This window comes from Rhinatrema bivittatum, chromosome 15 (genome assembly GCF_901001135.1).
Source record: "Rhinatrema bivittatum chromosome 15, aRhiBiv1.1, whole genome shotgun sequence".
Lineage (NCBI taxonomy): Eukaryota > Metazoa > Chordata > Amphibia > Gymnophiona > Rhinatrematidae > Rhinatrema > Rhinatrema bivittatum.
The window spans coordinates 58,090,073-58,113,840 of NC_042629.1; the positions used below are offsets into that span (position 1 = coordinate 58,090,073).

General features: G+C 45.0%; 1 protein-coding gene across 8 annotated transcripts in view; it reads right to left on the reverse strand.

Annotated features, from left to right (window-relative positions):
* Positions 1-23,768, reverse strand: part of KIF17 (kinesin family member 17) — a 49,196-nt gene that overhangs the window by 17,047 nt on the left and 8,381 nt on the right. For 7 of the 8 annotated variants that reach the window (XR_003852844.1, XM_029578433.1, XM_029578434.1 and 4 more), the window contains exons 3-7: positions 17,038-17,139; positions 15,932-16,259; positions 11,224-11,370; positions 6,650-6,751; positions 4,996-5,185 (exon numbers count right to left, since the gene is read on the reverse strand). Coding sequence is in view for 7 of the 8 variants with exons in the window: in XM_029578433.1 (XP_029434293.1) it covers positions 4,996-5,185; positions 6,650-6,751; positions 11,224-11,370; positions 15,932-16,162 (670 nt within the window). In the remaining variant the exon portion in view is untranslated. The remainder of the gene's footprint in view (positions 1-4,995; positions 5,186-6,649; positions 6,752-11,223; positions 11,371-15,931; positions 16,260-17,037; positions 17,140-23,768) is intronic. The other variant, XM_029578436.1, reaches the window with a different exon arrangement.

Sequence of the window (23,768 nt, forward strand, 5' to 3'; positions counted from 1 at the left end):
TAGATCCAAAGCTAGAATTAAACTCCCACATTAAAATACTATTAAAAAACTCTCGCTTCAAAATCAGACTATTAAGACATATCAAACCCCTGCTCGACCCAGTTCACTTTTGCACAGTTGTCCAATCCTTTATCCTTTCTGGCATTGATTAGTGCAATTCCCTGCTCTTAGGTCTACCCCAAACCACTACTATGTTAATTATTTATATTATGAAACAATGTATTTACTTCCTTTCTTCTTTGGAAATGCAAATAATTTTAAATGATTAATTGCCAACTACTGTAAACCGATTTGATATGCTTGCATGAAAAGTCGGTATATAAAAATTATTAAATAAATAAATAAAATACTCATCCTTTACAACTATTACAAAATTCAACAGCCCGGCTCCTTCACAATACTAACACTTATGACCACATCACTCCTGTTCTTCATAAACTACACTGGCTCCCAATTAAGTGGCGTGTTCAATATAAAACATTAATGATTCTCCATACCCTTATTTACAGTAACAACACATCTTGGCTTTCTGCCATGCTACACATTTACACTCCGTGTAAGAATCTCCGCTCCAAAAATAAACTGCTACTACAAGTCCCTTCTCCAAAAACTACAAGATTAGTCTCCAACAGGGAGCGTGTATTTTCTATAGCAGGCCCCATACTTTGGAATTCAATCCCACTTGATATTAGACTAATTTCTGACAAAAACATATTCAAGAAAGCTCTTAAACATCATCTATTCCTTCAAGCCTTCCCCGATTTACATACGTCCTAACAGTTTATTATAGTTTTATACCTTTTATTTTATGTTTTATTCATTTTTATGTTAGTCATTTTATATTTATCTTATTTGATTAGTTATTGTATTTTGTTATTTATTTTAATCTAATTTTATTTATTTATTTAAAGTTTTTTATATACCGATACTCGTTAAGAAAACATCACATCGGTTTCCATACAACGTGAAATCAGCCAACAGGGCTTTTCAGTGTAACAGATAATAGAACTGGGGGGAGGGGGGGAAGGGGTCGGGTAAACAGGGGCTTTGTTATACATTCAGTAAGCGTGAAACAAAACCTTATTATGTATGTACTGTTGTAACCTGTCCCAAACTTTGGCGGGGTTAGATATAAATACTCTTAAACAAATAAATAAATAAACAATGAAACAAAGTGCTCCAACTACAAAGTATGGTTCAATTTTCTCCCAAAAACATATCCCTTAACTCTTCTCCCTTCCAGAGCCAGTAATAATCAGGAAACTATAACTCAGCATAAAAAAAAAAAAAGGCAAAATCACACTTCACACCATAGTTCAAAGGGTCCCATGCTGCTTGAAACGTAGCAATGCAATCATTCTTTATCGCCGTCAATTTGCTCATAAAGTATAACCTTCCAGATATGACATTGCAGTGCTTTCAAACCCAGTAACACAACACTTTTCCAGTGAGCAGCAGCAACAACTTATATCAACTTCATCGTTTTAGAAAAAATATTTGAATCTGACAACTACAGTAAAAAAAAAAAAAAAAATTGGATCTTTCAACACCTTGCATTCTGTCATTTCAGAAAGTAACGTGATCAACATCTAGAATGGTTAGCTCAAATTGTATTTGCTGCAAGATGTAAAATTGTTGCTTGTTGGAGGAAAATATCCATGGCCTACATTGTTGTCCTTAAATAAGTGCATCTGGAAGGTGTTTTATATGGGGAAATTAACTGCATCCTACCCCTCCCATAGCCTATTCTCATGTTCTCTTCTTTATGTCCCATGGTCCTTTCCTGGGTTTTCTCCATCCTGTTCTCCCACAATGGTCCCTTGCCAAGTTGTCCGTCTCCTATCCCCCACCTCATTCCTACCCCCTTCCCAGGTCTTCTGTCTCCTGCTCCACTATGATTCATTCCTTTCCTCCTCCAGCCCATTGCCAGTCCCTCTCTGCCTGCCACCCTGTCCCTCCACCATGGCCCCCTTCCTGGGTCCTCTGCTTCCTTTCCAGGTTCTCTCCCTTCTTCCATCTCCCCGTTGGTCCCTTCCCTGGGCCCAGTCCTTACCCTATTTCCATCTCCAGCCCTCATCATCTCTTTTGGCAGATCTGGCAGGGCTCGGGGGGTGGCAGCACCAAGAGAAGTAAAACTCGGCACAGGGCCTGTGAGCCAGTGTGCACTCAGAGGTCCCGGACTGGCCTCACATCTCACATGGCTTTCCTTGGTAATAGGAAGCCATGAGCAGGAGGAAGGGGTGGGGACAATGCAGGGCCTGTGAACATGCACTGGCTCACAGCCCCTGCACTGATTTTCCTTCCTGTTGCTGCTGGTTGATCAGCTGTTCAAGGTAGCAGGCCCTTTCCCTTCCTTTTCTGAGCCTCTCACACTGCCCGATTGCTTGGGTGGATTTAGGTAATTGTTGGCAGGCATGCAGTTTTTGGTCCTCCTTTTTCTGTCTGGGTCCCAGACCAGACCATGCCTGTGCCCAGCACTGCTCTCCCCCCTTTGTATCTACCGTATCTCTGAGGATAACAGCACCATCCTGCCAGTCCTCTAGGACTACAGAAGGTCATCTTAGACTCTTTGTGTCATGCTCCCTCTCTTCAAATCCAGCCTAAAACTCCACTTCTTTTGAGGCTACTTTTAAATCTTAACTTTTTTGTGTACATCTAATACTAATAGAACCAAGGGAAGAGAGACATATGATACAAACATTCAAATAGCTAGCAGGCCTCAATAAAAGACCAGAGAGTAACATTTTCCATAGAATATGGGGTGTCATATGAAGTCGAAGGGAGGAAAACTCAATAGGAATGTGAGAAAATACATTTTCACTGAGATGGTGGTCGACATCTGGGGCCCTGACTGCCAATGTGAGGGATGGGAGCCAAAAAGCAGCAACAAAAAACATCAAGTAGGCCTGGAACATCCACAAAGGGACTTTAATGGCAACAAGAAAAGAGGAAAATCACAGATCAAGTAAGATTTGGGACAACACAGTAGCAAGGACAAATGGGCAAACCAGATGGACCAAGTGGCGATTTCCTGTCCATGTCTCCTACGTTTCTCCGATTCCACAGGCTTAGGGGGACCTGCAAGGGGGGGGGGGAGCAGCCTAAGGAATTTTAAAAGTGAAAATGTTTAACTGATCCGGGCAGAGTTCACTGCCGTTGCTACTCGCCACTGGGAATCCTGAAACACCGCACGCGGCACAGAGCCGCGTTCGTCTTTACGGTGCCGCCACGTTAATAAAAAAAGGACCCCCCCCCCTTGGCTTGCCTGTATGAAACTGCTCTGTGATATTCAGCTCACAGCCCCTCGCTGCCACTGATTCACACTCTCTCTCTCCGCTGCACCGCAGCGGCGACAGAATGCGACGTGCAGGATGCGTTCTTCCTGTGTGTGATCTCATCAGGTGCTGGGTCAGCCATTCCCAATGCCCTGTCATTCAACCCTCGGAGGGCCATTCTCTAATGATGTCAGTTAATTGTCAGTTGGCATCGGCTAAGGAAAGAATTCACTCCAAATGCTGCGTTCCACCCGCCCTGCATTCCATTTGCAGGCCTTTTTTTTTTTTTTTTTAATTTCTGCATCATCCCTCCGGCTCTTGGCCATCAGCAGGATGAACACCCATGGGCACAGGGTTCCAGCACCGGCCCAAGGGGGCGGGAGGAGACGTCTCCGAGGAGCCCGAGTCCTCCGGCCTTGCCCTGTGCTGTTCACAGGAGGTCCCTGCAGCGGGAGGGGGCCCTCTGCGGCCAACATAACGCACCCGAAACTCTGCCAACCCTGGCAAACAGGAGACCTGGCACAGGGCTGTTCAGGAGCAGTTTTCCTTTCAAGACGTTAAAAACTGAGCAAACGTAACCGGCTAGCCAAGCAGCAGCCACAAGTGGGTAGCTCTGATCCCAATTTTCTAGACTGTTTGTAACCTTATATCAATTACGTTCTGTAACACAACATTATGGGGGCAAGTTTCAAATTGTCTGCTTTGGTGCAAAGCTCAAATGTACGTTTTACTTGCAGATTCTGCACCAAAATTTCAAAAGGAAAATTACCTGCCATCTGTCTGGGTAAATGTTTTATGGAACCTTATGCACGCAGAACTGAAAACAGAATCCACACCTGTTATTTTCCCTGCCCCTTCTCTTCCCACCCCCCACCTCCCGAAACTGCCTCCCCCAAATACGGCTAAAAGCTTGCAATTTGTATAAGCCTGCACATATCTTTAGGAGCATTGAGGGAGGGTAAATTTCAGACAGCAGATTCACTAAGTTAAAAATTGCCATTTAACCAGCATTAGTGGCTGTGAAACTGAGTCCAAGAATTAGAAGGTGGCATGGGATACACTTGGGAAACAAATGGGTCAACTACACCCACCCTAAGATGTCAAAACGATCTCTACACAATATTACTGCAGTTCTGCCAATGGAGGAGGTTAAGGACGCAGGTACAACCAGTCCAAGGTGCATCCTTTGAGACATGTGCAGTCTTTTAAACACACATACTTGTGCATCAGTATAATTCAGAGAAGAATTTTTTGCAGCAAAACCTAAACTTTGACCAAGCGCCATTTCTTCCTGGTGTCAAGCACTGCCATCCAGGACCCCAGAGTGCAGAGAAAAGCAACGAGGAATGCTCGGAGCTGGCAGTGACTACACAGTACACGTGGGTTCGTGTCCGATGAGCATCTGTTACACCTTTGGCCTAGGAGCACTGCGAAGTTATTGCTCACAGCCCCCCCAGGGATAAAGGACAGGGCTTCCGTTCTTCGGAAACTGTTTGGCGAGGCTCGGCGCCCTGCGGGTAACTCTGAGCCACCGCCAGTAGCTGCTGCAGCACAGTGGTTTGCATGGTTATCCACATAAAATAAAAAGGCAAAAAAAAAAAAAGCTGTGCTGCAAATACCAGGAGCAGGAGGAAGTCAGAGTTACAGCGGCCACTTCCCTTCCTCCCACACACACACACACACAGCTATGAGGCCCTGCTGAACTGCGGACAGCACCTACCTATCGAGCAGATTTCCATATTTATGGTAAAGATGGAATGGGATCGCGAGGAGTCCTTGTTCATCAGGGTATAACCCACAGCTCTGTTCTTCCACCCGGTCTCCATTATTCGCTCACACTCTGCCACATTATGTACAGTGTGCATAGACAGCCCCTTCACATACACCCCCTTCTCAGGGTGCTCCTTCAGCTGCAACAAGAAACAGCATAGGGCACTGTAGGACAGGACTGATGGATCTGTGGGGGGCGGGGAAGGACGGAGGTGCATTGGCAGAACTGTGTGTGGATCTCAGCAGGGGGCTCTGTAGTTCAAGTCAGAGTTGAGTTGAATTAGTAGAGTGAGTTGAATTAGTAGAGTTCTATTTGGGGGGTCTCAATAATGGAATGGTAGGGGGTGGTAGATGGCAGGAATAAGGTACATTGTCAGAGCTGTGTATAGGGGTCACAATAGCAGATGTTGCTAGGGGGCAGAAGTGAGGTGTATTAGAGATGAGGGACTGTCTGGTTACTGGCATAATAAATGAGCAGGTCAGGACTGAGGTGCATTAGCAGAACTGCATGTCTGTGGGTCTCAGTATTGGAACAGCAAAAGGTGCTGGAGGTCAGGACTGAGGTGCATTAGCAGAACTGCATGTGTGTGGGTCTCAGTATTGGAACAGCAAAAGGTGCTGGAGGTCAGGACTGAGGTGCATTAGCAGAACTGCATGTCTGTGGGTCTCAGTACTGGAACAGCAAAAGGTGCTGGAGGTCAGGACTGAGGTGCATTAGCAGAACTGCATGTGTGTGGGTTTCAGTACTGGAATAACAGGGGATGCTGCAGGGCAGGATTGAGGTTCATTGGCACAACTATATGTGTACAAATATTCCTGCTGTCTGCTTATCTTTAATCTTGTTAGCTCACACATTAACCTAATTCACTGAAACATTTTCATAAGAGAGATACCAAATCTAAATGAAAGGTTTCCTTTGGAGAATGCAAAGCCCAAACAAGTTTTATTGAATGTCCGAGCACATATAGTCCCAGGGTCTCCAGCTCCATCCACCCCCAACGCACAGACCGGCCAAACCTGAAGGAAATGGCTTTGCTGTAATTTGTAGCCCAGTGGCAAAAGGTGCTGCCAGGAGCCTGACAGTGTTACTGTGGTAGCATCGCCACTTTCCTAACATCCTCCTGGGGGCTCACTGCAGCACCAGTGGCTGCCATGGAAACCCAGGTTGCCATGGACACAAAACAAAGCCCGAGACGGGAGAGAGGCCTGTGCAGGCAAACACTGAGCCGGATCCTTCCTTAAGGGACATCATAATGTTACAATTCAGAGAGTCACCCTGTAAAACCTGAACACCCCTCCCTCATCCCCTGCCAGAATCACTGACATAGCAAAAAAAACAAAACAACCCACCATCCCCATCACAAGAGTCTGTGCCAAGGAGAGGCGATCCCTCATCCTCCCCCTCTGCTGGAGAGGTAGTACTGATGGGCGGCACCCTCCCCCCCCCCCCCCCCAATCCTGCCCCTTAGAGTCTGTGCCCGGGGTGGAAAATGTCTGAGGCACACAGGGAAACTTATTCTCTCCCCCAACTCTCCCACGGAGTCTGCAGGGGACAGCAATTGATGTTACACTGCTGTCTGCGCACCCCTCATTTCTGTCCTCACCTCCAGCCTCCTCTTGGTGTCCTCCCCTAGGAGGTCCCGGATATCCTCATTATAAATCTCCAGGTACGAGGCTCTGACCAGGAACTTTGTATTCTCAGCGCACTACACAAAACCAAGAGAAAAGCCTTCAGTGTATAGGAAAATGCCATGTGTGTTCACACGCTACACTGCACCTCAACTCACAAGCCACTGACCACATATACTGTGCCATGTTGTATACATATATGCCAGGCATTAAAAAACACACACACACACACACACACACACACACACAGTCTCATGTCTGCAAGGATCACTGCTACAGTACAACCCTGCTAGGACTAGGAGGGAATTTGGAGAAGGGGGCATTGCCGGGCATCTAAAATGACAATTTAGCAAGGTAGCCATTATCCTCCTTCACTCCCTTCCTTCATCCTGGCACAGTAAAAAGGAGGTGCCAGTTACCAAACAGGAAGGATCCAGCCAGATGAGACGAGAGAGAGAGAGAGAGATCCAAGCTGTGAGAATGAGGACATATGAGTGTGTGTATTTATGCGAGTTGTGCTTTTGTCACGGCATTGGGAGGATCAATAACATGAGCAATTAGAGGGCTACACTGTGGTTTATGTTATGGGTTCTTTGCTTGTTCTATGCATTGTGTAAAAGTGATTTATTACCAAAATCAACTGTTTATATATAGCTTGAGAATCAAAAGATTTAAGTTGACTTGATCTCTATTCGCCTATATTTAAAAAGGGATCCAGGAGTGATCCGGGAAACAATAGACTGGGGAGCCTGACGTCAGTGCTGGGAAAAATTGTGGAAACTGCAATAAAGAATAAAATCACAAAACATTTAGATAGACATGGTTTGATGGGACACAGCCAGCATGGATTTACCCAAGGGAAGTTTTACCTCACAAATCTCCTACATTTTTTTTGAAGGGGTGAATAAACATGTGAACAAAGGTGAACCGGTATATTTGGATTTTCAAAAGGCATTCGACAAAGTCCCGAATGAGAGGCTTTTAAGAAAACTAAAAAGTCATGACATAGGAGGTGATGTCCTTTTGTGGATTGCAAGTTGGTTAAAAGACAGGAAACAGAGAGTAGTTTTAAATGGTCAGTTTTCACAGTGGAAAAGGTTAAACAGTGGAGTCCCTCCGGGATCTGTATTTGGACAGTGCTTTTTAATATATGTATAAATGATCTGGAAAGGGGTATGTTGAGTGAGGTAATCAAATTTGTGGATGAGACAAAATTATGCAGAGTGGTTAAATCTCAAGCGGATTATGATGAATTGCAGGAGGACCTAGTGAGAATGGAAGACTGGGCATCCAAATGGCAGATGAAATTTAACGTGGACAAGTGCAAAGTGATGCACATAGGGAAAAATAACCCTTGCTGTAGTTACAATGTTAGATTCTACCTTAGGAGTTATCAACCAGGAAAGAGATCTAGGTGTCATAGTGGATAATACATTGAAATAGTCGGTCCAGTGTGCTGTGGCGATCAAAAAAGCAAACAGAATGTTAGGAATTATTAGGAAGGGAATGGCAAATAAAACAGAGGATGACATAATGCCTCTATATCGCTCCATGGTGAGACCGCATCTTGAATTCTGTGTGCAGTTCTGGTCACCACATCTCAAAAAGGATATAGCTGCACTGGTGTTAGTGTTTGAGATAGTTGTGGGTGGATCCTTGGGCCGATGGCTGATGACCACGCCCTCGGGGGAAGATCCCGAGAGGGACCACTGGTCAGGCTCAGAGTTTGGAGACAGACACACACTAGTTCTTTTATTAAACAGTATATTGAACCATCAGAGGTGGCAGTAGTGAGCTGGTAGTGCCCGGCTGGGCTGTAGTCCCTCAGTTACTGGAACAGCGATCCTGGATAACTGAGCTGTAGAGAAACTGAATATAGTGAGTTCAGGAACAGAACCTTGATGCTAACACTCACACAATAGTCTCTTAGAAGCAGCCCAGGAACTGGACATGAATTAGGCCCTCGAGGAGAGAGTACCTGGTTCCAGGGAACGCTCTGAGAGAGAGATGGTAACTCACTGGTGTTGTAGGCAGCGAAGACTTCCTGGCAGAAGTGCTATTCAGTAGCAAGTCCGGGAACGTGGGCCCTCGAGGAGCGAGTACCGGTTCCAGACTGCGACCTGAAAAGCAAGAGAGAGAGCGAGGCCCCCGAGGAGCGGGTACCTCTGGTAAAGTCCGAGGAGGCAGAGTAGCACAGTATGCGGAGAGCGAATCCCATCCACAGCGATACCTGGAGGAAGCTAGGAATCCTTTCCGTTCCTTTGCTAACTCGATTAGTTAGCGAATTCAGAGACCTTAAGTATCCGGTAAGGATGACGTCATCTCAGGGGGACGCCCCCGAGGTTCACACCACTGCTGGTACTTGAGTCGGGGCCACAACGCGCACACGCGCGCCCTTAGGCTTCTGGGAAACATGGCGGAGTGCAGCGTCTAGCCAGTCCGGGGACGCCGGAGGAGGTCGGCAAGATGATGCCGCGGCGGCCAATCTTCCATCAAGCAAAGAGGGAGTCGCCAAAGAGGTAAGGTGGGCGTAGTGGAGATGTCGGGCAGCGACGGTCGCAACAACTGGAGAAAGTGCAGAGAAGGGCGACCAAAATGATACGGGGCATGGAATACCTGCCTTGTGAGGAAAAGCTAAAGAAGTTAGGGCTGTTCAGTTTGGAGAAGAGACAAGGGAGGGGGGATATGATAGAAGTCTACAAAATCATGAAAGAACTTGAACAAGTTAATGTAAATTGGTTATTTACTCTCTCAGATAATAGAAGGACCAGGGAGCACTCAAAGTTAGCAAGTAGCTCATTTAAAACAAATCGAAGAAAGTTCTTTTTCACTCAGCGCATAGTTAAGCTCTGGAATTCATTGCCAGAGGATGTGGTTACAGCAGTTAGTGTAAATGGGTTTAAAAAAGGTTTGGATAAGTTCCTAGAGGATAAATCCATAAACTGCTATGACGGTAATTAATAAGCAATAGTAGCTTGTGATCTAGCTGATGTTTGGGTACTCGCCAGGTTCTTATGGCCTGGATTGGCCACTGTTGGAAACAGGATACTGGGCTTGATGGACCCTTGGTTTGACCCAGTATGGCATATCTTATATTCTTATGTTTTTATGTCTTAATTAAAAATTCACCCGCCCCTACCTCCGCTATTAACCAAAATTTAAGCACCTTAAAAGTAGGCGGGGCCAGGTCAATTTAGGAGCCTCAACTTAGGAGAGGCCATAGCTGGCCTTAGTTTAAGGAATTCAGCAGTGTTAAGGCGCCTTATGGTTGCTGAATACGAGCACCTATGCTGAGGAGCTCAGCACAATTTTAGTATCATACTCATACTATTTTATAAACTATTCACTGCTTTAAAGTTTATGGCATAAAAGTATGTTATCATGCAATAAGGTTTATGTGCACACTTGCACAGCGATGTGCTACCGATTTGTTATGCAGGGGTTCTCACCTGCTGTGCTTCACTAATGTAACCCTCCCCCCGATATTTTCATTTAACAGGCTCTCGAGAACCATTTCAGCACATGTGCATGTGCAAGAGGATAGGATTTAGAGCTGTCCAATAAAGTCCGATATTTTGATCTTGTCCCTCTTTCCCCTCCGGAAAGGGTTACAGGGCCTCTCCAACCGTGATGCCAATTCTGCTCCCAATCTCAGAGAGGCAGAAAGCACCATCTGCCCCACCACATCTCACTGACACCAGAAAGTTCCACGTTTTCCACAGGATCACGAGAGTCCAGCAAATAGAGCACAGAGCTACGGCCTTGCTTCTATGTCTCATCGCTGCTACTTACTCACTGTGAAACCTTCAAAAGGTCACTTAACCTCCCTCTGTGTTTCCTTAACCTCCAACTGGCACTCCTTCCTCCCTGTGCAGCATGCACATATCCTAAAACTGCTAGAACACTTCTTACCCTCTCTTATGGTTTTTGGAGAAGAGACATGACAGAGGATTATAAAAGAATGAGAGGTGTAATAGGGAATGTTTACTCTTTCAAACAATACTAGACTAAGGGACACTCAATGAAACTAGTAACAGATTTAAAACAAAATTTAATAAAGCATTTTTTTCAGTCAACGCACAATTAAGCTGTGGAATTTGTTGCTGGAGGATGTGGTCAATGTTAATAGTATAGTGGAGTTTAGAAAATGTTTGGACAAGTTTCAGGCGGGCAGGTCCATTAACAATTATTAGCTAGGATGATTTGCAGAATACAACTTCTTACCGTGGGAGTGAGCAACAGGCTGCTGCGTATTAGGAGCGTGCATGGGCAAAAATTGTATTCAAGTTGTTTCATTCCCTTTTTTTTTTTGTGGCATTTTTTTTAAATTTCGTTTCCATTCGTTTCATTACTTTATACACAAAGTCATACATACATGTCCAGCTTCCAAGTGATCCAAACTGGCCAGTGTCAGAGACAGGACGCTGGGCTCGATGGACCATTAGTCTATCCCAAAAGGACACCACTTACGTTCTTACAAATCACTCTGGGAAACAGCTTATGCGAAAGATGCTCTATAAAGCTATAGCATGCCCCATCTGCCACTTACCTGCACGTAGTCAAAGATATGTTCAAATGCTCGCGGTATGATACCCCGCTGAGCTGACGGATCCGGGATGCCCTGCATGCTGAACGACTTCCCACTTCCTGTCTGCCCGTAGGCAAAGATGGTGCCATTGTATCCCTCTGTAACGCCCTGCAGGTAGAAAGAGCCAACAAAAATAAGAGTGAGGTCACACAAAGGAAAGAGAGCCGACAAAATTCATTGAAGAAAATCCACAAGCTGATCAGCGCCTCCTACGATTCTGGGTGACACGCATGCATGCCTACTGCACATTCAGGTGCCAGGTATATACAAGTGACACAGCGTCAGGTGCCACTTGTTCCTATATCAGGTGCGGTGCCCACTTGGCCGTGGTTCACTCAGGTGTCCTGAGCCTTTGGGGGGAACACTTCTTGTCAGCTACAAGCTTATATTTCAACAGCGGCAATGCTTGCCTGCTTCGGGGCTTCACTCTCATCCTGGCACCAGACTCGCTTATTAATCTTAAATCATGCAAAAGGACTCGTGTCACCAAAGAAATACCGCGGCGAGACCACTAGGAAAACAGAATCCTCCAACCAGCAAAACGTCTGCACCGAGGCGACCCAACTGAAAACGCTGCAAGTTCTCTTACATATGAAGTCTGGGATTCCCATGTATATTAACATCTATGTTTCGCATTCAAACCCATGGGAATTTCCCTGTATATGAAGGTTTACATCTTGGATGAAAATTTGGAAATTTTTTGAGGAACAGTTTATATACTTTAGGGATAATCTACAGACTATTTATGTAAACTGCAAAAATTGCATATATTTACATTTTACTTTTTGTTATTTTGTAATTTTCTTTATAATTTTGTCTTGGACGTTTATGGGAGTGTTTTGGTGGGTATGTGTTTGTGATTTTTTTATTATTCTTTACTATTTTTTTTTTAATTTGTTATACAAAATTTTGATATATAAACATAAGTGGGTACACATTTAATTGTTTATATACTTGATTTGTAAGTTGTTTAAAAGAATAAAATATTTTTTAATGAATATGTTTAGGTTTACTTGAAATTGATTATATACGTGCCCTTATTAATTGATGAGATATTGTTTTAGGGAAGTAATTTTCTGTTTAGGCCAATACATATTCTCTCTCAACGGAGTCAGTGTTTCTGTTTTCCCATTATTGCGCTGCACCCAGAATCCAGTATCGTGGTTTCCAGTTCAGTTTTTGTCTGTACATTTTTAATTTTTACCTTATAGTCTTTTTATTCCATATTTGGTGAGGTTTTGTCTGTGTTCTGCATGGGTGATACAGACCAATACAATATCAGCGCACGAAAAACGGGCGCTCACGATCGAGCGGCTTTCCTAACGGGCGCTCATCCGCCTCTCCTGGGCGTGCGATGCAGTAGGCAAATGAGCCACTGCTTTAAAAAGGAGGCACTGGGGGTAATTGTGCGTCCCTAGCACCTCCTTGGCATCAGGCACCCAGGAGACGTGACTGTGCACGGGTTAGGAAAATGGACGCTCGTTAATTGAGCATCCGTTTTCCCAACCTGACTACTGGCAAGAGTTTTTTTTTTTTAACCTTACTCCTTTTTTTTGTTCCTCCAACTTAATATTTCCACAGTATTAAGTCGGAGGAACTACAGTATGTTCTGCTTTTCTGTTAACTTTAGGGGCTCCTTAAGACTTAACACCTGCACCGGGGCAGGCGTTAATTTTTGAAAGTAAAAATGTGTGTTGGGCGCACTTTTTTTTTTATGTAAGTGGCTAATAGTCTCATCAACATGAATTTACATGTGATAAGCGCTATTAGCTACGCGCTGGTTTGGATGCGCTAACCCCCGTTTTGCATAAGGGGTTATGGACGCACGTCCAACCGTGGGTTAATCAACACACTAGCCTGAGCTCATGGCATTGCATCAGCCTCTTAGTGCGCAGTTTCTGTGTAGGGTTCTATAGCAGCTAAGCTTGTGGTGTATTGGTGTTTTAGGGCCTGGTGTAATATATACAGCGTTGCCTTTTCAGAAGTAGGGTTGTTACTTTTTGAGTGCTGGCACTTAGTGCTGTTTTGGTACAGGAGGTTCACTATATTGTAATTGTAATTCACTTTATTCCTGGCTTTGAGTACCAAGCCTACACCCAACATGCATTACGATAGGTCTAATACCATACGAGTTCCAACCTTTTAGCAAGGGTTTCTGGTTCACAAACCATATGTGTATTATATTTACATGCACTGCTGGAAATATCCCAGAAAACTCCATCTTGAATGTCCCTTTTCATGTAAAATCTATTATATATGTCGACCTTGTACTTGTGAGTTTGGGCCAGGGCGGAGGGGAGAATGGGTCACAAGGCAGACAGTTCCACCCAGGCCACCTAATACCCTTGCACCGGCCCTGGAAGAGGGGATCCACAAAATATTAGGACATGGAGGGGTTATACGCTCTCCCCCACCCATGGGTCACCCTGCAGCTGGGCAGTGCCATTTTAAGAAAACTTTTCTAAAAAAAAAAACAAAACAAAAAACAATAGCCCCTCTCTTTCGTATTCTCCTCAGAAAAGAAACAAAATACCTCCCTCTCCCTCCCAACCAGCCACCAATTCATCACTGAAAAAAAAAAATCCCTCACACTCTCTTTCCCTCCCCCCCCCCCCCCCCCCCCCCACCATCAGTCATCAGCGCTCATTTAAAAAAACCAATCTCCCTCTCCAATGCTACTGCAATGAATTTTTTTTCCAGTTGGGCTCAATCTCTGGGAGGGGAGCAGCTGCAGCTGAGAGTTAACAAGCTGGCGCGAGACCGGAGACAGCGTCTGTTCTGCTCTCAGGGCCCCGTGGGGGGCCCTGTCCCCACCTGGATTCCCATACGGAGGAGAGGCCTGAGAGCGGAACTGAAAAAAAAACCACACATCCGTCCCCTGGGCTAGGAAAAGCGCCTGCTGGCTGGGGGGGCAGAGTTCAGTGCGGCTGCGCAGCAGCTCTCGCTTCCTTCGCGCATTCTTGTAATCGCTGTCGCTCTGCAGACCGACAGAAATGCCAGAGGGACTGGTGCCAGTCCACGGGCTGGTGGTTGAGAAGCCCATCTGATGCCCCAGCAGGGAGAGTGGCCATTAAAAACAAAGCTGTTTGCCTCTATAACTTCTTGCAGCAGGAAGAGTGCAGCACTTTTCAGGGGCAGCATCTCCCCAGGAGAGGATCTGCATTCTTACAGCACTGTGGAGGCAGTGCTCAGGGATCTCAAGGGGGGGGTCGTGGCTACAGGCATTATCCCCTCCCCCCCCCCCCCCCCAGCTAGCTGTACTTCCTAGGAACAAGGGGAGTGGGCGGGAAGAAGCAGAAATGGAACAGTCCCTGTAGAAAAAAATATATATATGAAAGCTGATAAAGAAATCCACACCTCTCTCATCTGCCCATTTTTGCTTCCTGTTGAGACAGCACAAAACTATTTGAAGGACTAGGGGGCATTCCATGAAGTTAGCAAGTAGCACATTTAAGACTAATCGGAGAAAATTATTTTTCACTCAACGCACAATAAAGCTCTGGAATTTGTTGCCAGAGGATGTGGTTAGTGCAGTTAGTGTAGCTGGGTTCAAAAAAGGTTTGGATAAGTTCTTGGAGGAGAAGTCCATTAATGGCTATTAATCAATTATACTTAGGGAATAGCCACTGCTATTAATTGCATCAGTAGCATGGGATCTTCTTAGTGTTTGGGTACTTGCCAGGTTCTTGTGGCCTGGTTTTTGGCCTCTGTTGGAAACAGGATGCTGGGCTTGATGGACCCTTGGTCTGTCCCAGCATGGCAATTTCTTATGTTCTTATGATCTGCAAGTCTTACCCTCACACTTCCCTACCATTATGGATCTTCTGCATTGGATTTTGCTCCACTGAGAATCTATTCCATGCATTCCCCACCCTTTCTGTGAAGAAATGCATCCCAATTCTAAGCCGCTGTAGACCCTAGACCTTCCTTTTCCCTGAAACATGCTGTGCACTTTCACCTTTCAGCTATGCAGATTTAGACAGGACTGCCATCCCTCCAGGGCTGTCCTGAGGTCTCTGGGAATAAGGCAGTGATGGTCAGCCAAGCAGAAAACTCATAGTGCAAATAAAAAGCGTGCAGCTGGCTGAAATAGATTTATTTTAGCAGCTCTCTGTCACTTTCAGACATTTCGGGATTCTACAGTCCAGCCAGCGTTTGCAATGTCAAGGGCTAAGGAGAAAGAACCTGAGCAGAGACCATGAATTACAGGAGGCCCAAGAGTAAATACGGTAACATTTTGATTTTTCAGTCTAATGAATGCATATTGGGTGTACCTGTCATTCTGTGATATTACACTGTTTTCTTTTAGTTTTTTTGTTTGTTTGTTTGTTTTTGAAGAGAAATGAATGGAATTAACACGCCAATTAAACATGCACAAGGAAGTAAACCCCCTCACTCATAAAAAGGAGATTTCCACTATTACCAAGGATTTTTTCTAAATATTTTATAAAATGAATTTAAAAACTTTGTATGCCTAGGAAATCTCTCACATGCACACACATCCACAAGCAGCTGCATACATGCACGCGCACAGCTGCTTTTCTAGAACAAATTGTCTCCGTAATAAGTCACACTAAACCCAGTCTTTTAAAAGGCATTTACATCACGAGATGAAACCTTCGATGCAAGCAGATCTGACAACCTGAAATTTAGGTCCCTGGATACTCACCTCTATGAGTGGGAAGGCCACCTCGTTATAGATCTGCTCCGTCTGGTGCTCCTGGTTGTACGCCCCATCAAAGGTGAACTGCTTGGGAGGTTCGTCCTCGGCCCCGGGCTTCTGAATGAAGCACTGAGCCCGGCTGCTGTCCAGGCTGACCACCGTCCTGCACCGCAGGTCCATCTCCCGTTCATTCATGGGCCGGCAGCGCACCACCACCTTCACAGACTCCGAGGCCATCCTCCCAGCTCACCGTATCAAGTCAGGGGATAGCACATAGAAGGGGCCTGCTGCCTGCATCCAAGCACAGGGAGACCGGGGAAGGATCCCTCGTAGCCTGGAGGGATGAAAGCAGCTTCACTGGTTACCTCTGCAAGGCATTTTAGACAGGAGGGAAACTTTACACCTGCCTCCAGCAACTAACCTCCAGCTTCTGACAGGAAGTCCCTCCCTGCCTCCCTAGTCTGTCTGTCCCTGGCTGCCCTGTGCAAACCTTCCCCTGGTTACATCAGGCCCAGAGCTTCACTGCAATCTTACGCTGCCATCTGCTGCTAGAGAACAGTAAATGCAGGTCACACTCAGTGCATCCGCTCTGATGCTTACTGCCACTAAACCTACATGAGAGGGGAGGGAAAGGGTCCAATGAAAAGTCCCTTCTGGGAGTTTGGAAACAAAGGACACAAAATTATTCCAGATAATCAAAACCAAATAGTGAAGCGCTGAGTTTTAATTAAGAAGATCTCCTATAGTCTCAAGGGGCAGGTAAGTAGATATGATCAGGTTTGGAAGCGGGTTGGGACTATGCTCATATGACTGTATAGTGTGATAACTGGATGAATGGGGCTGTTACTATTATTTTATCTCACTTTTTAAAGTTGGTTTTGGAGACTCCATGACTTGTGGAATGAATTGCACTTTGTTATTCTGCTTTGCCTGTTTACTTAAACAAACAGTTTTAAAATAAATAAAGCAATATAAACTGCTAGTCTGATCGTTACTGTGCAGGAAAGAGATCTTGGAGCAATTATAGATAGTTCTCTAAAAACACTGGCCCAGTATGCAACAGCAATTGTAAAGATTAACAGCAGGTCAGGAATTATTCAGAAGAGACTTACAAACAAAACAGAAAAGGTCATTATGCCAAGTCCCTGATGCACCCACATCTTGAATGTTGTGTGCAGCTCTGGTCACCCAATCTCAAAAAAGCCATCGTACACCTAGAAGAGGTACAGAGAAGGCCACAAAGGTGATTAAAGGTAAGGACCAACTTTGATACGAAAAGAGAATCTGAAAAGTAGGATTCTTCAGCTTGTCAAGCAGAGTACAGAGATGTACTAGATATGATATAGATGTACTAGATATGTGAAGAAGCGCATGCACCTAAGTAGAAGTATGTAAGTGCAGGGCCAATGTTCCCTTTAGGCAAACTAGGTGGTTATCTAGACTGCCAAATTCCCACCAGTGTGAGGTCCAGAGCCAGTCACCAAAGAAGGGAGCATGATTAAAGGTTCACCTACAGTGCCAAATATTCCTGCACTGGCTCTCTATAAATGATTTCTAGTAGTATTAGTAGTCTGAATAAATAGGGAGTTACTATTCACTATGCACTTGATCCAAGCAACTATTTTGGGCCTCTGGCAGATGAATAGTGGAAAATATTTGGGCTTTATCAGATTCTAACCTCCTAAGAAATATATACTTGGCCAACAAAAAAAGGCAACATATGTATATTCAGATCGTAAAGGTGGAACCGCCACTATAAAACCCCATTAATGCTCTCCACTTCTCCCTCAGATAAGCTTACAAACACCTGATCACCCCATGCATACCAGCCTTTTATTTACTTCTAGGAGCGCTCAGGCCCAAATTTTACTCTTGCTCCTGGCTGGAGCACTGCCCTAGGCACACAGCTCTCGTTATTTCCTACTGGAGTGATTTGGACATGTTCAAAATGCATTTACACTCCTGGAAAAACAGGAAAGCTACTTTAAACAACCCCTCTTCTTTTGCTCTACTGAAGAACAGCCCTAAAAACATTTCTTTACAATGTCCTTCTATATTCAAAGCCTGGCTAAAATCTCTCTCATGCAAACCATCTTAATGGATCAGTGCCACTTTTCCCACTAAGGATGGCAGGACTCGCCTTGTAAAAGCTGCTGTGACATAGAGCCACATCCTCGGGGACCACAATCCGGCTGGTTTTACAAGTAAGCAAGCTATGCAAATGAACCTTGGCTCTCAGATCAAACGTATGCAAATGTCAATAAAGAAGTTTCACTATTGATATCCCGAAAACCAGGCCGGTCTGCAATCCTCAAGGACCAGGGTTGTGTATCTTATCCTAATTCAAGTCTACTTTCCCCTTTCTTTCGCAGCTTTGCTCCCTCTCACTCATTCACGTACTCATACCTGTTCTCTCCATACTTTCTATATGCATGCACACCACTTTGTGACATAGCACAGTGTCATTGGATGATGTCATTTCTGTGGCCCCACCCTTTACGGAATGACCTCTCCAGCTCCAGGCTGCCGCTGGGTTAAGGCTGGCCTTTGGTGGCATACTTCACCCAAGAAACACACTAACCAGGAAACAAAATAAGCAGTCACCCAAGCTTTATTTAGCAAAACTTTTCTGCCTCTCTTTAAGGGTATAATCAGTTCTGTTCCAAGCAGGAAAAAGCACAAGACTCTATCCTCTGGGACGTCTCTCACCCCCAGGCTGAGCTGGAAGTTGTCCTACTGGATGTCTCTATGTCCTCTCATCTCGCTCTCTCCACTTCTTGGGTACATATTCCATTTTCAGGGTCTCACGGTAATGGTGCTGCCTCTGCTGTGAAGGCTGACTGATCCTTTTTCCCCCCTCTTATGCTCATTTATTTATTTGTTTGTTTATTTAAGCATCTTTATATACCGCGGCACGTTGGGAACATCGCCTCCTTTTACAGTTAAGATAACGCAGCAACAGGCTTTACAAGAAACACAGAGAACAGCAGCAAACTGATTAACCATGTGAAAATATCTACAATAAAAGAACCTTGAAAGGAAGGTCATTAACATTCAAGAGGATAAATTGTGGTCTGATAACGGGAAGTATAAAATGGGTGATCGGGGAAGGTTTTTAAACAGGGTAGCTGCAGGGGAGGTATTATCAGGATATTAAAGGGTTTTCGATGAGATGTGTTCACAGAGGAGAAATATTCACCCATAAGATGAATTCACAGGGTAGTTTAGAAAATAGAGTATTTGCAAAAAGAGTATTTACAGCAGAGGGGGGCGGTGCAAGCATTGGGGGGGGGGGGGGAGGGGATTGGACGAAATAGTTCAGGTGTTTAAAAAGCCAGGTTCTGTTTGAATTTCTTTGGACACAATTCCTGGCGACGGCTGGGGGGGCCGCATATTGTTCCAACGAGCAGGCCCTGCGATGGAGAGGGCACGTTCTCTGCTGGTCATAATTTTTGTGAGCTCAGGCGAGGGGGTGTGTGCAGCGTTGCCTGATATTGAGTTCTAGTGGGTCTGTCAGGGGTGCGAAAGCGTAGGTGCTCGTTGAACCAATGCAAGTCTTGGTTGTGGAGGGATTTATGAAGGATGGCGAGGGACTTGAATGTTATCCGGGATGAGACTGGCAGCCAGTGTAGGTGTTTGAGGACAGGGGTAATATGATCACATTGGTGGGCATTGGCGAGGATGCGGGCGGCGGCATCCTGGAGCATCTGCAGGGGTTGGATAGCATGGTCCTAACTGTCCAATCAGAGCAACTTACCAGAACATAACCGATGACACTGGGTCTTTCTAACTCAGTTGTGTTTACTTGCATTGAATTAGCTAAAGCAGGGGGTTCTTCAGGACACATCTAGCCAGTCAGATTTTCAAGTTATTCACAATGAATATGCATGAAATAGATTTGTGTTCTCTGGAGGCAGTGCATGCAAATCTCTCTTGCGTATTAATTGCAGATATCCCAAAAACCTGAGTGGCTAGGTGTGTCTCAAGGAGAACCCCCAAGCTAAAGGCTTTTGGAGAGCACACCTGGCTTGCTTCTTGGACTATGAGTTCTGTATGTATGGGTTTTTGCAGTCTCCCATGTCTGATTGGCTGTTGGCCCCTGACTTGGATCTTTGGTGTCTTTTTGACCTTTGACAGTCCAAATGTTTGGCTCACACCTGCTCTGTCCTACTGGGTTTTCAATTAATTCCTTTATTCTCTCTCTTGACTATTATTGCTTCATATTTTAGTCTAGTTTAGCTATGTCATGCTTGAATAATTGATTGTTTTGCTATAATTGATTTTAAATGTTTTTGGTGTATTTTTATTGTAAATTCCTTTATTATACACTGCAAGGCGATTAAGTTTTAATAAACTAAAACTTAAACTACCTACTTTCTTCTTCCTCTCCCCTCCCTCGTCGTGCTTGAATTCTGCAAGAGCTCGTCTTGATTTTTATGCTATCAGTGGGTGAACAATCCAACGCTTGGTGAATTTTGCTTTACAGATACCCATTTATAACCCATTCTGGGGCTGGAGAGGTGGGGTGTAGCACTGCTGCAGCCCCAGAATGGGTTTCAGTCCACCAAGGTTGGCCACTTGGGGACCAGAAGGCTTCTGGGAGTTAGTTGGTTCCACAAAGAGAGAATTTATTGTAACGTTCAACCGAAGTAACACAGTAAAAACTCGATTCAGAGGAACAAAAAAGTGAGCAAAGGCATTTACAATTGTATTATAGTCTCTCCGAATAGCAACTCCCTCCTTCAAAGTAACTGCTTGTCAGATGGTAAAGCCTTCTTATGCAAATGGCCCCAAAGGCTTAGGATTCCTACATTAAACCGAGTACATGCGCCAAGCACATCCACTCTGGGCTTCCCCAGTTAGGACTGTGGCGACAACACAAATCACATACAGTACTGCCATAGCAGCACACATTCATATGACTGTGCAAGAAACACTCATACCAACTCAAAGTGCTAGTAGCACTGGGACACACACCTATTTCTCTAGCACAGTGGTTCCCAAACTTCTCCTGGGTGACTCTAGGTTTCTAGGATATCCTCAGTGAATATGCATGAGGTAGATTTGCATGCTCTGCCTCCACTGCATGCATATTCATTGCAGATATCCTGAAAACAACTGGCTAGGAGTTCCACAGCACAGGTTTAGGAACCACTGCAACAAGTTACTGCAAACACAGATCACTCTATTTCACATCAGACAACACCTAGTGCCAGATGTGGTGGCTAAGTTTCCTGCCTCCTGCCATGATACCCATGTATTTATTTCCTTGTTTTTCTAATCACCCCTTCAATTGTGATGCAGGGCAGTGTTCAAAGTTATTATAGATATAGATATAGAACATCTTGGGATCCATGGAACAGAGCTCTGTAGTATACATGTACAGTCAATGAGTTGATGCGAAGTAGTGTTAGGGAAGTATACAGTAGGTTGCATAGTGTTAATGTATCCTGCTTATTGTTTGTTTATATGTATTGTTATAGGTGTTTGTTTATAGGTATTGTTTGTTTATAGGTAGTAGTGGGTATCTCACCTTTGCCACAATTGTTAGCTCTGTTTCTGCACACATCTGCAGACTCCAAAGAGAACTACGACAGTGGCCACTGGCTCAGCAGGGTAGTTAATGAGTGCATGCTTGGCCTCCAGCAAACCTTACTTTGGACCAGACTGGAGGCTTTCTGCTTGTGTTCAACAGCATTTGCCTTGGCCAGAGGAAGAACTGGTGGAGGATCAAAGGCAGCAGAAGAGGAGATGGAAGTTTTGGATTAAGTAACCATCCTCGTGAGCTCAGAGGATGAGTCCGTACTTCAGAAGGGAGTGCAGTGCCATGCAGAAGATCGGAATTTGATTTCTAGGTCAGTCTTCCATGTTCCCAAACTGTCCAAGGATGGGGGTGGAAGCCGTGTGCACAGCTCTCAGCTGGGGAGGGGAGGATGGCAGCACAGTCATCATGGCAAGACTACACCTAGCAGCTGAACTTCAGGCCCACAACTGCAGGGCTCTGGCAGGAGCAAACGACGACTGTTGCTGTAATGAATGGACAGAGTTGAGAGGGGTATGTAAAATAGGGGGGGAGGGGGAGGTGAACCCTCCTCAATCCAGTAGTTGTGAAAGAAGGCTCATGGCTTTGTATAAACAATAGAGACTGGCTCTAATTGATCTGGAAGCCCAAAGGAGCAGGACAAAACAAGAAAGTATTCCCTCTGCCCAGGGGCTGTACCTGCTGCCTCTGGAGAAGCAGCGCAGTCTGGGAATGGTACCTTGGTCTCAGACACGGCGAGCCTGAACTCTCTCACATTAGCAGACTGGGGCAGTTGCCCCGGCCCCCCTCCAGCCTTTCCAATCCAACTGTGTCCTCTTTTCACGCCAGCATCAGATTGTTGTATCTTGAAACTCTCAAGAGGGAACCATCATACAGAACCACTCACCTCTTTATGCCTTGCACTCCAACCTCCATCCTCCCCCCCACTCAGATCTCATCAGTAAGTCATTGGATACAGCCTTCTTTTGTATTTCCTAGTTGCATCAAGTACCACCCTTATGGGATCAGGATCGTGATTGCTGAATACAGTTACACCATGTGATGTTGAAGCTGAGAGGGAACTGGGAATTTCTCCCAGCCTGTGGCCTCACCCAGGAAAGGAGTCCCCTGTTCCACTGCTGGGGCTCACATCATCGTCCTGCTTGCACAGCGTGCTGAGGGACAGCTGTGTAGGGGGGGATGACTAGCAGAGACCCTCAATCACTCAGAAGCCAGATAATAACCCACCTCTTGACAGTCCAACCTCAATTAGTCTGAAGAGTCATACATTAACAGTACCGTGCTGGAGCTTTCATAATGATTTTTGTCCACACCAGGATCTTATTCATTAATCCTCAGTTTAGTAAGCTTTAGGTAACAGCATTAGGATGCATTTAATAGTTAATCAAGTGCAGGTAAATTGCATTGCTGTACAGATATCTATATCTGCCCAACATGCCAGCTAATCTGGGTGTAGGATAGCCGATATCCATTTTTTGTGCTAATTTACCCTGTCTCTGAAGCCCTCGCTGCCATTTCAAGGTGTCTTCCAGAAATAGATGATTGTATGGCTAATTAGAAGTTGGTATTGAATATATAAAAAAAAAAAGTTCTCTATTTGGCTAGGATTTCCTTGTCAGACATTCCTTCTGATTTCATCCAAATCAACTTCATGACCTATGTTTTTTCATTCAGTACAACTTTCCTGTCACCCCACTGCTAAGAAAGGTGGTAAAGAACTAATTTTTTAAGCTTTGTATGCTCTCTTAACAAACCTTTCTTATCGGAGCCTGACTTAAAACAGTTATGCATGCATTGGTGATCTTTGCACCGGACTACTGTAATGTGCTGTGTTGGGCTACCTTACTCTACGTCAAGGACCTTACAGATTGTTCAAGCTTCATTGCTTATCCATTTGGTGGAAGGTCAAGGAGATTCTGCGGGTGGCAGGCCTGTTGGTTCCACAAGTGTCAGAAGGTGGCAAGCAGTGAGAGAAGCCACTGAGATGGCAGAGAGTAGGTAAAGGAGGAAGAAGGCTACGACGCTAATCGGGTGGATCGTCATCACCCAAGGAAGCTCCAAGCTGAGGAATATAGGATCTGAGACCTTCTTGGGATCTTTATCCCATTGATAAGCTATTATCTAGTTGGGTATACATTTGGTATGCACTAGGGATTGAATAGATTCTTCTTATCTAAGGAGAAGACATTATTATTGAATGAGAAATAGATGGGTTTGGGTGGGGGAGTGAGGAGTAGTGGTCTGGCACAGTTATTTCATTCCTCAGGTTAGAGGGGGTCCACGCTGGTGGTAGGTGGACCA